This window comes from Schistocerca serialis, unplaced genomic scaffold (genome assembly GCF_023864345.2).
Source record: "Schistocerca serialis cubense isolate TAMUIC-IGC-003099 unplaced genomic scaffold, iqSchSeri2.2 HiC_scaffold_1444, whole genome shotgun sequence".
Taxonomy (NCBI): domain Eukaryota; kingdom Metazoa; phylum Arthropoda; class Insecta; order Orthoptera; family Acrididae; genus Schistocerca; species Schistocerca serialis.
Genome location: NW_026047674.1, coordinates 50390 through 64349, shown reverse-complemented (window position 1 = coordinate 64349; position 13960 = coordinate 50390). Strand labels below are relative to the sequence as shown.

At 44.4% G+C, this 13960-nt stretch overlaps 1 protein-coding gene across 1 annotated transcript in view; it reads left to right on the top strand.

Moving 5' to 3' along the window:
• The first annotated feature begins 1252 nt into the window (after nucleotides 1-1252).
• LOC126443300 (histone-lysine N-methyltransferase EHMT2-like) overlaps nucleotides 1253-13960 on the top strand; it is a 58070-nt gene continuing 45362 nt past the window's right edge. Inside the window, exons 1-3 of the mRNA XM_050090911.1 lie at nucleotides 1253-1282; nucleotides 11305-11476; nucleotides 11591-11638. Of these exons, the coding sequence (XP_049946868.1) occupies nucleotides 1253-1282; nucleotides 11305-11476; nucleotides 11591-11638 (250 nt within the window). The remainder of the gene's footprint in view (nucleotides 1283-11304; nucleotides 11477-11590; nucleotides 11639-13960) is intronic.

The window sequence follows — 13960 nt, the reverse complement described above, 5'->3', positions numbered from 1 at the left end:
GCAAAACTCCTTTTGTCAGCATGCCGCGCCTTTTGTTTCGAATTGCTCCGCGGAGCTTCTTTAGAGTTGCACAGTAGGCATCTGAGTTGATTGTCGTTCCTCGTGGCATAAAGTCCACTAGCAAAACACCGCGCCGGTCCCAGAACACAGTTGCCATAATCTTGCGCTTTGACAGCGTCTGTTTGGCTTTGACCTTGACGGGTGAGGTTGTGTGTCGCCATTCCGTCGATTGTCGCTCGCTTTCGGGAGTGATATGGGATACCCATGTTTCATCTCCAGTGACAATTTGACTCAACATGTCATCCCCTTCTTCCTCGTAGCGAATCAAAAAGTCCAATGAAGTGGCAAATCTCTTCCCTTTGTGGTCCTCTGTGAGGAGTCTGGGTACCCACCGAGAACACAGTTTCTTAAAGTTTAGGTTTTCAGACACAATTTTGTACAAAACCGATCTCGAAACTTGTGGAAATTCCAAAGAAATAGTAGAAATTGTGAATCTTCTGTTCTCACGAATCTTTGTTTCGACTGCAGCCACCAAATCATCAGTGATCACGGAGGGACGGCCTGAGCGTTCCTCGTCACGGGCGTTTTGATGGCCATTTTTAAACTCTCTAACCCATTGACGCACTTTACCTTCACTCATTGCATTCGAGCCATAAACTTCTGTTAACTGACGATGAATTTCTGCAGCTGATATAGGCTTCTCGCGGTCAAAAAACGTATCACTGACCGTATCTCACACGCGGCGGGCGATTCAATAATCGTAATCATTATAAAGTAGCACAGCGATGCGTACACGTCAGCTACAGAGCTGCAACTTTCATCAGTGTGAACGGGAAGGATGCCGGCAAGTGGCGCGGTGGCTTGTTGCGGCGTCCGCGCGAACTACGGGACTACACGCGCGAACGGCCCTTACTTAAAAAACAACCCTCGTAGACAAGTTTATCACCTCAAGCTGGCTTCTCCGACCACACGTCCCTTACTTTAAATCGTTCACTGGAGCATTCTCTAAGTTCTCTGGTATTTCTGCACTCTCTTGTGGAGACACCCTGTACGGATCAGTGGTAACTCCCGCCATAGAGGACCACGTGTCCGCCTGTGTGCTTGCAACGGTGGGCGGAACCCTACAGGACAAAACGCTGAACATTCAAGTCTCAAAGACTGCAGTGAGGTGATGTAATAGGAGCCTCCACTAACTACGAACAGCGTGTGGCAGCCAACAACCAGCTTGTAGTACACGGTTTCCGAATCGCGAATGCTGTCGGGGCTAGGAGAGGTGTTGGCAGTATGTGCGTGACGTCACACGAGAAGGTCTCTGATTTTTGTCCAGTGTGCTCGACTCAGAGGAGGGGAGACATACCGGGTGATCAAAAAGTCATTATAAATCTGAAAACTTAATAAACCACGGAATAATGTAGGTAGAGAGGTAAAAATTGACACACATGCTTGGAATGACATGGGGTTTGTTGTGGACTGGCAAGACAGCCAATCCACAGTGACGGGTAGCCGAAAGGCACGCGTTTAAGCTCACGCAGGCTGACGTGAGGTCTGGAACAGTTAAAGGATTAGAGTTTAGCAAATAAAGTACATAGCTGTTGGAATACTTAACTTTTCCCCATAATTGGTGAACATCGGTCTGACGGTACATGCATCACAAGATAAATAGCAATTGATAATGGCGCCTTGCTAGATCGTAGCAAATGACGTAGCTGAAGGCTATGCTAACTATCGTCTCGGCGAGAGCGTATTTGTCAGTGTAGCATCGCTAGCAAAGTCGGCTGCACAACTGGGGCGAGTGCTAGGAAGTCTCTCTAGACCTGCCGTGTGGCGGCGCTCGGTCTGCAATCACTGATAGTGGCGACACGCGGGTCCGACGTATACTAACGGACCGCGGCCGATTTAAAGGCTACCACCTAGCAAGTGTGGTGTCTGGCGGTGACACCACAGGGTTTCATTAGGGAAAAAAAAAAAAAAAAAAAAAAGTTCACAAAATGACGCGTGAAAGATCTCTTGCGCGCGTCGTTTGGTGATGATCGTGTGCTCAGCCGCCACTTTCGTCATGCTTGGCCTCCCAGGTCCCCAGACCTCAGTCCGTGCGATTGATTATTGGCTTCGGGGTTATCTGAAGTCGCAAGTGTATCGTGATCGACCGACATCTCTAGGGATGCTGAAAGACGACATCCGATGCCAATGCCTCACCGTAACTCCGGACATGCTTTACAGTACTGTTCACAACATTATTCCTCGACTACAGCTATTGTTGAGGAATGATGGCGGACATATTGAGCATTTCCTGTAAAGAACATCGCTGCTACAGTCGCAGGTTCGAATCCTGCCTCGGGCATGGATGTGTGTGATGTCCTTAGGTTAGTTAGGTTTAAGTAGTTCTAAGTTCTAGGCGACTGATGACCTCAGAAGTTAAGTCGCATAGTGCTCAGAGCCATTTGAACCATTTTTAAAGGACATAATCTTTGCTTTGTCTTACTTTGTTATGCTAATTATTGCTATTCTGATCAGATGAAGCGCCATCTGTCGGACATTTTTTCAACTTCTGTTTTTTTTTTTTTTTTTTTATCTAATAAAACCCCGTGTCATTCCAAGCATGTGTGTCAATTTGTACCTCTCTATCTACATTATTCCGTGATTTATTGTTTTCAAATTTATACTGACTTTTTGATCACCCGGTAGACTGCTGAGGGGAACACTCCACAGCAGTCAGGTACGTGTCTACCGTGGAGTTGAGTCGGTAGCGGCCAGCCGCTGAGAATTTGCAGCAGAGCAGTGGATGTAGTTATCGCGTGTACTTTGCATCTGTAGTGTTAGGCAATGCGCACGAATTCTTGGAACGTCAGACTTGTGCAGAGGTTGTGGAGACTGGGCTGGGACAGTGGAAGTCAGCAGTTCAAAAGTTTGCAACCCCAAGTAGCAGGAAGCCTGAATTACAGTTAGCGAGGGATGTAGCGCATTGGTTAGTAAGCTGGACTTGCAATTTGGCCATCCATATTTATGTTTCGAGTGATTTCCCTGATTCGCTTCAGACAAACGCCGGTGTAGTTCCTTTGAAACCACTCGGTCGATTTGTTTCCCTCTCCCGCACACTGTCCGAGATTGCATTCTGTGACTAATGACCTCGGAGTCGACAGGACCCTAAACCATAATCTTCCTTCGTCTGAAAATTACATTTAGCAAACTACGGTGCAGGATACAGACCAGGAAGCAGATGTCCAGCCAATACGAGGCTGAATCGCGTCGAGGAAGAAGTCGTACTGTCGAGAGGTTATCTCGGGTTGAACGGTCGCAGATATGTTCACGGTCACCTCCTTCTTCTGCAGCGAAAACTCTCGGCTGCGTTTTACGCAACTCGCACTTGACAGCTGAATGTTTCGCGTAGTGTGGCTGCAGTACCCGCATTTCTACCCCATTAACCGGTGACGTCATCTACATCTACGGTGTGCGCCAGAGGGTGCTTCAGCTACAATTGTCTCATGCCTCTTCCCCCTTCCATTCACGAATAGCGCGATAGAATGTTTCACAGTAAACTTTCATATTTGCTCTAATTTTCTCGCTGCTGTCATTTCGCTAGACGTATGATGGAGCGACTGATACGTTATCTGAGTCCTCCTGGAACGAACTCTCTCTGAATGTCAACAGGAAACCTCAACACCCCTCTTGTAGCGTCGCCCACTGGGGGTTGTTGGATGCCTCCGCAACGACCGCTCTCCAACAGTGTGACCGAGTGACGTCACGCACCGCTCTTGTTTGCGTCCTGTCAACTTCTTCTGTTAATCCGACTTGGTAAGGATCCCACACTAATAAACAATACTGAAAATAAGTCGAAGAAGTATCCTGTAAGGCATTAATTTCGTGGATGAGTTGCGTTTTTTTCAAGACTCGTGTGAATATGAGTCAGATATCTGCTTTGCCTACTGTTTTTTTTTCTATATGTTGCCACTCCACTTAAGGCCGTTCCAGATGGTTGTATGTATTAAACTGGGAAACTAGAACGACGGAGACGCTTCGCCCCCGCCATAGCCCTCAGTGGTTCACAACCCCACAACAGGCCACAGCAGTCCACCCACCCCACCGCCGCCCCACACCGAACACAGGGTTATTGTGCGGTTCCAGGCACTCCACAACCCCCCCCCCCCCCCCCGGGAGTGTCTCATACCAGACATGTGCAACCCCAATGTTTGCGTGGTAGAGTGATTAGCGGAGACAGTGTCCAGATGGTTACTGCATGATGGTTTACGGTAATAACAGTTTCCAGCAGTTTGTCAACAACAGTCCAATTGCACAGCAGTAGATTTCTTCTCCTAAGTATGCACAATGCGTTACATTCATCAGAATTTGACGTTTTTTCGGAGTTGTTACCTAATTATACAGAAGAGCATCATCCGCGAATGGAGCTGCCGACGTTGTATACAACATCATTTTTGTACATATTGTAAACAGTAACGGTCCTATCACACTCCACCGTGGTACTCCTGAAATTACCTTCAGATCTTTCGGTTCTGTTCCATTAGAAGCGACGTTTTGTCTTTTGTCTGCAAGGAGATCGCGAATCCAGTCACAAATCTGGTCCAAGACGCGCTAGGCTCTTACTTTTCTTCTCACTAAACGGCAGTGGGGTACTGTGTGAAGAGCATCTCTGGAGTCGATTACCGAGCCATCGCAGCAGCGGCGGTATCTACGGGGCTGTGGACCTTATAGTAGCGACCAGTTAATCTCAGAAAATGTCCAGCTTATGTAAACAGATGTGCTTCGAGTACTGCTCTTTTGTGACGTTAGAACCATATGTGAGCGGTATATACAGGGTGTTACAAAAAGGTACGGCCAAACTTTCAGGAAACATTCCTCACACACAAAGATAGGAAATATGTTATGTGGACATGTGTCCGCAAACGCTTACTTTCCCTGTTTAGAGCTCATTTTATTACTTCTCTTCAAATCACATTAACCATGGAATGGAAACACACAGCAACAGAACGTACCAGCGTGACTTCAAACACTTCGTTACAGGAAATGTTCAAAATGTCCTCTGTTAGCGAGGATACGTGCGTCCACCCTCCATCACACGGAATCCCTGATGCGCTGATGCAGCCCTGGAGAATGGCGTATTGTATCACAGCCGTCCACAATACGAGCACCAAGAGTCTCTACATTTGGTACGGGGGTTGCGTAGACGAGAGCTTTCAAATGCCCCCATAAATGAAAGTCGAGAGGGTTGAGGTCAGGAGAGCGTGGAGGCCATGGTCCGCCTCTACCAATCCGTCGGTCACCGAATCTGTTGTTGAGAAGCGTACGAACACTTCGATTGAAATGTGCAGGAGCTCCATCGTGCATGAACCACATGTTGTGTAGTACTTGTAAAGGCACATGTTCTAGCAGCACAGGTAGAGTATATAAAATCATGGCGGTGAATCGAGGAAGTACAATACATACATACGAAACTAAAATGAGCTCTAACATGGAAATTAAGCGTTTCCGGGCACATGTACACATAACATCTTTTCTTTATTTGTGTCTGGGGAATGTTTCCTGAAAGTTTGGCCGTACCTTTTTGTAACACCCTGTGTATAAACTTTCATAATGTCACTTATGACAACTTGGCGAGAGGTCCAACTTAAAATGAACGCGATTCATAAGAAAAAGGTTTTTTAAAACATGAAGATGACAGCAAAGTCTGTCGAAACCCCTTGTTTTAAATAGAGAAATATTTGTGCGATCTTTGTTTTTAGCAAGTATAACAGATCCCTCCTTCTGTCTTCTCAAAACGAGAACATTCGATCAGACCCCAATTTCTGGAATCCATGCTCATTTTTATACAGGAGATTATTTGCTCTCAAGAACAGACCTAATAGGTGAGCATAGAACACGTGCCGTAATTCCACAACAGACAGACGTCGGCAACGTGGGGATGTAATTTTGTGCATGTGTCCTACGGCACTTCGTGGAAACGGGAATGGTTCAAACGGCTCGGAGCACTATGGGACTTAACATCTGAGGTCATCAGACTGAAGCGCCTAGAACCGCTCGACCACACCGGCCGGCGGAAATGGGAATGACCTACGCTTTTTTCTTTTCACTACGCACTGTTCGTTTCTGTAGCGACCAATGATAAACTGCTGTAGAAGGGGAGCAAGTTCTTTTGCGTAATGTCTGATTTCGTTCGCATGCCCTCCTACTACTAAGCGTTTGTACCTATTCGGTTCCTCGATCGCTTATCCCAGTATCTAGCACTTTGGCGTTAGTACGATGCTAGAAAAGAGGCACCATGTCACTATCTTCCGCCGTGAAACTCTTGCGAAAAACGAATTCAGTATTTCGGCCTGTTCTGTCATTTCCCACTATAGACGTGAGTGGTTTCATACGAAATTTTGATACACTTACTTATTATATGTAAGAACAAAATATTCTTAGAACTTTTGGTCAGATCGTTTGGACAAACTTTACCTTGAAAGTTAGTGAACGCGACAAAAGTCACGTGTCTTTGGCGTTTGTTGCTGTCAGACATCGCGTAGCGAGACTGCGGACGTCAGACGTGCTCACGCGTTATCACTGCACGAAACGGGCAGGGGAATGTGGAGTGGGGTATGGAGTAGAGGGAAATCGGAGAACAGAGTGGGTGGGAGGTGGCAGCCCTGCCCAGCCGTGCACAGCCCAAGTATAAAAGGAGCGACTCGCGACCGCCGACCGCTATATAGCAGGCTGCTACGACGCGGACCGGAGTAACACGTGCCTGGTAAGTCTCTACTTGTTTTCTCCATCACCGTGCCGTGTGCTGAACGTATCTCTTTCTGGAATTTGACACTATCCTGTTCTCTGTCCTTTTTTGTTTTTTTTCTGACTTTCTGACTGGTTTGATGCGACCCGCCACCTATTCCTCTCTTGTACCAATCTCTTTCATCTCAGAGCAGCACATCCAACCTACGCCCTCCATTATTTTTTATGTTTACCCCAATCTCTTTCTCTACAGTTTTTGCCCTCTACAGCTCCCTCTAGTGCTATGGAAGTCATTCCCTGATGTTTTAACAGATGTCCTATCATCTGGTACCTTCTCCTTGTCAGTGTTTTCCACATATTCCTTTCCTGTCCGATTGTGCGCACAAACTCCCCATCCCTACCTTATCAGCCCATCTAATTTTCAACATTTGTCTGCAGCACCACCTCTCAAATGCTTCTATTCCCTTCTGTTCTGGTTTTCCCACAGTCCACGTTTCAGTACCACACAATGCTGCGCTCCAAACGTACAGTCTCAGAAATTTCTTTCTCAAATTAAGGCCTATTTTTTATACTACTAGGCTTCTCTTGACTAGGAATCTCCTTTTTGCCAGTGCTAGTCTGCTTTTGATGTCCTCTTTGCTCCACCCACCATTGGTTCATTTGCCGCCTAGCTAGAAGAACCCCTTAACTACATCTACTTCGTGAGCAACAATTCTGATGTTAGGCCCCTCGCTATTCTCATTTCTGTTACTTCTCATTAATGTCCACTTTCTTCAATTTACTCACAATCCATATTCTGTACTCATTTCACTGTTCATCCCATTCAGCAAATTATGTAATTCTTCTTCACTTTTACTCAGGATAGCAGTGTCACCAGCTAATCGTATCATTGATATCGTTTCACGTCGAATTTTAATTCCACGCCTGAATTTTTCTTTTCTTTTCTTCTTCGATGTACGGATTGAACAGTAGGGGCGAAAGACTACAGTCCTGTCTTACACTCTTTTTAATCCTAGTACTTCTTTCTTGGTCGTCCTCTCTTATTATTTCTTCTTGGCTCTTGTACATATTGTATATTACCCGTCTCTCCCTATAGCTTACCACTATTTCTTTCATGATTTCGAACATCTTGTACCATTTCACACTGTCGAACGCTTTTTCCATGTCGACAAATCCTATGAACATTTCTTGCTTTTTCTTTAGTCTTGCTTCCATTATCAACAGGAACGTCAGAATTGCTCGCTGGTGCCTTTACATTTCGTTAAATCCAAACTGATCGTCATCTAACATATCCCCGATTTTCTTTTCTATTCCTGCCAGCAACGTGGATACAAGAACTATTAAGCTGGTTGTGCTATAATTGTCGCACTTGTCAGCTCCTGCAGTTTCCGAAAGGCAGATGGTATGTCGCCAGACTCATACATTCTACATACCAACGTGAATAGACGTTTTGTTGGCATTTCCCGTTATGATTTTAGAAATTCTGATAGAATGTGGTCCATGTCTTCTGTCTTATTTGATTTTAATTCCTCCAAAGCACTCTTAAATTGTGATTCTAATACTGGATTCCCTATCTCTTCTAAATCGAGTACCGTTTCTTCTTCTATCACATCAGTTAAATTTTCCCCCTCATAAAGGCCTTTTGTGTACTCTTTCTACACATTCGCTCTCTCCTCTGAATTTAACAGGGAATTCCCGTTGCACTGTTAATGTTACCACCATTGCCTTTAATTTCACCAAACATTGGTTTCACTTCCTCTATGCTGAGTCAGTCCTTCCAACCATCATTTCTTTTCGATTTCTGCACATTTTTCATGCTGTCATTTCGTCTTAGCTTCCTTGCATTTCCTATTTGTCTCATTCCTCAGCGACTTGTATTTCTGTATTGCCGAAATTCCCTCAACGTTTTTGGACTTCCTCCTTTCATCGATGAATTCAAGTATTTCTTCTGTTACCCATGGTGTATCCGCGGGTGTAAACTTCTCAGTCTTACTCATTCTTAAAAGAGTTGGTTATAAAAACGAGGCAAACTAAAGAAAGCACCAGGTCATTTTATTTTTTTCTCACCTATTTTCCACGACTTGTAGCGCGAATGCTCTTCTGTGTCTTCCTGTATCGGTCCGCGTCAGTTACGTGCATTAGCAGACGACTCCTCACCAACTAAAGGCGCTACTAGCAGTTCCTATTACTCTTACATGGTGAATGCCCATGCATCAAGTTCCTCTATGAATGTTACTTTTGTTGGCAGCTTGTTGGTTCTGATGAAATCTGTGTGACGTCTGGTGTACTTGGCGAAGTGTCCAAGACATTTGTACGTCGGTATTACGCGTGTAATGAATCTAGTAGTTGCCATTTTGCACATCATCTCAACGATATTATTGAGTACACTGTTTATTATAGACCGAAGCGCCAAAGTAACTGGTATACCTATGCGTGATCAAATACAGAGATACATAAAAAGGCAGAATACTGCACTGCAGTCGGCAACGCCTACGTAAGACAAGTGTCTGGTGTATTTGTAGATCGGTTACTGCTGCTGTACTGGCAGGTTATCAAGATTTAAGTGGGTTTGAACGTGGCGTTATAGTCGGCGCACGAGCGATGTGACACAGCAGCTCCGACGTGGCGATGAAGTTGGGATTTTCTTGTGTGACCATTTCAAGAGTGTACCGCGAGTAGCAGGAATCTGGTAAAACAAGAATCTACGACATCACTGCTGTCGGAAGAAGATCCTGCAAGAACGGGACCAACGACGACTGAAGAGAATCGTTCAGTGTGACAGAAGTGCAACCCTTCCGCAAACTGCTGCAGATTTCTATGCTGGGCCATCAACAAGTGTGATCATACTAACCAAACGAAACATCATCGTTAGGGACTTTCAGAGCCGAAGACCCACTCGTGTACCCTTGATGACTGCACGACACAAAGCTTTACGCCTCCCCTGGGCCCGGCGACACCGACATTGGACTGTTGATGACTGGAAACACGCTGCCTGGTCGGACGAGTCTCGTTTCATATTATATCGAGAGGATGGACGTATGCGGGTATGGAGACAACCTCATGAATCCATGGACCCTGCATCTCAGCAGGGGACTGTCCAAGGTGGTGGAGGCTTCATAATGGTGTGGGGCACGTGGAGTTGGAGTGATATGGGGCCCCTGATATGTCCAGATACGACTTTGACAGATGGCACATATATAAGAATCCTACCTGGTCACCTGCATTTATTGATATCCATTGTGGATTACGATGGACTTGGGCAATTCCAACAGGACAATGTTACACCCCAAACGGCCAGAATTGCTAGAGAGTGGCTCGAGGAACACTCTTCTGAGTTTAAACAGTTTCGCTAGGCACCAAACTCCTCATACATAAACATTATTCAGCATATCTGGGATGGCTTGCAACGTGCTGTTCAGAAGAGATTTCCATTCCCTCACACTCTTACGGATTTATGGACAGCCCTGCTGGATTCTTGGTGTCAGTTCCCTTCAGCACAACTTCAGACATTAGTCGAGTTCTTGCCACGTCGTGCTGCGAAACATCTGCGTGCTCGCTGGGGCACTACACGATTTTAGGCAGGTGTACCAGTTTCTTTGGCTCTTCGGTGTATATGACGTTGAAGAAAGTCACAATGTTGACCACATAATTTTTATTCGGAAATATTATGAATGCGCATTTACATAATGAATACACCGATGATTAAATATCATCAAACTTCAAATATTCATGATGATGTATTATTACGAACAGAAGCGCGTAACTCATGCTATTTTAACATTATGTGTAACCTTGACAGATTCAGAGTAATGGCACATTTACACCATCATACTGTTCTAAAATCTGTTGCAGTATTTAGAACACGTAAAATGACTGAGATGTGACTTCTGTAGTATTTACTGACTTCCTTAGCATTCATTTAATATCTGGTTTTCCACAATAGCTCAAAGTAGTTCTTAGTTATTACTTTCTACTACCTATCGTAATTTTCACAATCATAAAAATTCGTAGCTTTTGCAGTAACTATTGCAAAATCGTGACCTATGTTCCTTTGAATTCGTCTCACCGAGGTCAGCTTCTAAGAGTCTTCTGCTCATCACAGCGGGTGACTAGGAGCTTGCAACAGCCATATTCGACACAGAGCTCTGTAGCCGCCGTTATATTCCTAATACAATAGTTCTCCCCCCGACCTCGCTGGGAAGCTCCCCCTGGCCTGTCCTTACACGCCTGAGGCTCATGTAGCCACCTGATGCCTTTGCTGCAGGCAAAACACACCCCCACCCCTCTCTCCACCTGTGTGAAACATTAGCACACAATGTACTATACTGCAGCTTCATTAAAGAAACTGAAGTTGATACCGATACCTGTGCAACTGGTATAGGTGTGACAAAAGACTATAAGTCATTTAGAGAGCACTTTCCGACAGTTAGTCAGAGGTAAACAGAAATATAATGCACTGACCGAAGTGACATCTGTCTCTTAGAATGACGTAATCCAAGTTACATGAATTTACAGTAATTAATATGCTATACAGCTTGCAAAGGAAAATCAATTTTGTAACTCTATTTGTTCATAAAATTACAGGTTGTGCAACAGTGTGCAAATCTGATGAAAATATTTCGTGGGAAAAGTTCTGCACTCTTGGTCCGACATCTTAGTCCTTGCGTCATGTTCTGCGGAAGCATTAGTTGGTTCATCTGCATTTTTGTGGCCGTAGTCATAACTGTAAATTGCAGTGACTCAGATTCCATTACAGGTAAATTCTCTTTTTCTGTTGGTGTAAGTCTAGATAACGAATAACAATTTCATAGTCAGTAATAAAATATATTTTCAGTTTTTCCATTGAGATTTGTATGAATTTCTTTTACAGGACCCGATCTGGAAGTCAATGTTTTACGCTTAAGATCTGAAAACCCAGGTAAATATTCTTTTGCATAATTTCTTAGGGCATTTCAAGGTCTGATAGCTTCATTTGGTGCTGACCTATCTCGTTGTGGTTCTCCACTTCCGTGATTTAATAACTGCCTCGCAAAATCTGTTACCTGCTGTAATGTCAGTTGTAATCAGCACGTGTACTTTATACGATTTTATTACTTGTATCATCTTCATCCCAAATTTCAGCGTATATCAACGTGAAGCAACGTAAATTTTGGAGATTTTTCCGTATTTACGAGTGCGACATCTAAAAAATTTTTTTAGTAAATGGACTTTGGTTGATCGCTTAGTGAAGCACATGTTATCGCAAATTATAGCTGTTTTTGAGTCTGTTAGCTACTGTAACTTCAAAAGACGTTTAACAAAAACTAATATATTTTTATCCCTGATTTTTCTGCTGTGTTAATAGATACTAGTTCTCAACTGTAATTATTTATACCTTTAGCTTAACTGGTCCAAAAATTAAAAGAAAATCCGCTAGCTCACTTTAGTGACATTTGTTTGTTATTCTATAAAAAATTGCAGCGACCACAACGCAGCTCCACGGTGAATGCTGAGGAGCTGGCTGACATTCGTTCATAGCTGGAATTCACCCTGACTGTGGTCAAACAATTAGAAACTGTGCGAATAGGTGTGTTTGGAGGGCTCTCCACAGTCGTGTACCAGAGACAGCAAGCATACGCCTCGTGTATATTCTGTCTCCTCTACAGGATGTACAGCTTTCATCATTACTGATGCACTTGACACTGAGTGAGTAGACGCCATGAAAAGGAGAGAGAGTGATCAGAGAGAGCTCATGGTGTTTTACCCATACCTCTGACCAACAAGTGACTCACTTCACATGTTTGGAAACATGCTGCGTCCCGTGTGAGGACTAGCCAAACGCAAAAATGCTAGTGGTCTATAAATCGTCGGCAATTCCAATGAATGGCGAATGATGGTAACCCTTAGAGAAATTGCAACAAGGGTTGGGGAGCAACACGAGTTTCACTCATTTTGCACACCCGATATTCTCATTTGACATGCTGTAGAGGCTATTCCGGCAGCTGCTGAGGGAACAGGATGCACCTGCTGCAGATTGTGGCACACATTGGAACGAAAATGCCTGTCGTTGCAGCTCCGAGATCGTGCTTGGATCATTCCAGCATCTGGCAGAGAAGATAGAGAACGCAAGCCTTGTTCAAGGAGTTCTGGCGAAGCTCACAATCTGCAGCAGTGTCTGAAGAACTGATAGTGCCTCCTGGTTCTGACTCTAGAGGAAGCCAGTTCTATGAAACGCTTGGCTGCAGTTTCCAGGGCTTGCACCATTGGCTTGAGAACTGTAAGGTCCCACTAAAATGGTCAGGTGTACATTAGAAGCTGCTACCCAGGTAGCTCACTATGTGTGGAGTGGAGTACCTGTATGATGTTAAGTCTTTCTGATTTTCTCGATAAGAAACCCCACCGTAACTGCTCGTACTGTCTTTTCTACTACCTCGTGCTCCAGGGGAAAGATTCACTTGGCGCTGACATTACACATTGTACACGGTTGGCGGGGTTACGGCAACATCCTCCCATTTCCGCTGAGTGGTCAAAACGCACTCCTGCCCCATTAACTCAGCTCGTCCTGTTTCTCCGCGAGATGCAGAAGGTCACAGAAATAGCCCTCTCTGACTTCCGTTCAGGTCCGACTTAGGCTGGGACCATAACATAGACGAATCTCCAGGGATGGCAGGGCAGAGATTGAGGAGCAGCCAGAAGATGCAAAGGGACTGTTTAAAAACAGTGCTGGAGTTTTTGCTGTATGGGATCCTCAGCAGATAGATTCGAAAAAGGTGACTCGTTTCGAGATATGAGTAGCTCGTCACATAGATACTCTGGAATACTGGTTTCTCGTGCTTTATCAAAAAGCCTTCACCTATGATTTTGGCCCTTATATCCTTTAATGTTATAGTATCTCCCTGTAACTTTACCTGTTTCATTTATCATGGGTTCGAGATGTTGTTCACTTTCACTACACCTATATCTAGCTGTTCTCTCACATGTTTAGATGTCTTCTCTTTGTATGGAGTAAAAGTAGCTGCTGACACGCCACTTTCTTCTTCGATTCCTTTGCGAATATAAGTTTTTACCTGTGTACAATGCCGACCAGTAAGTGTTATCTCGTTTTTATAATGCTTTCAAAGCTATCAAGTTTATTCCTACTTTCATATTATCACACACCTACTATAAATCTGCAAAAGCTATGTACATTCTTAAATTTCTTTCGTACAGCTCTCTAAAGTGATTTTAAATTTTTTTTTGGCACCAAATTGATTTTCTGAGA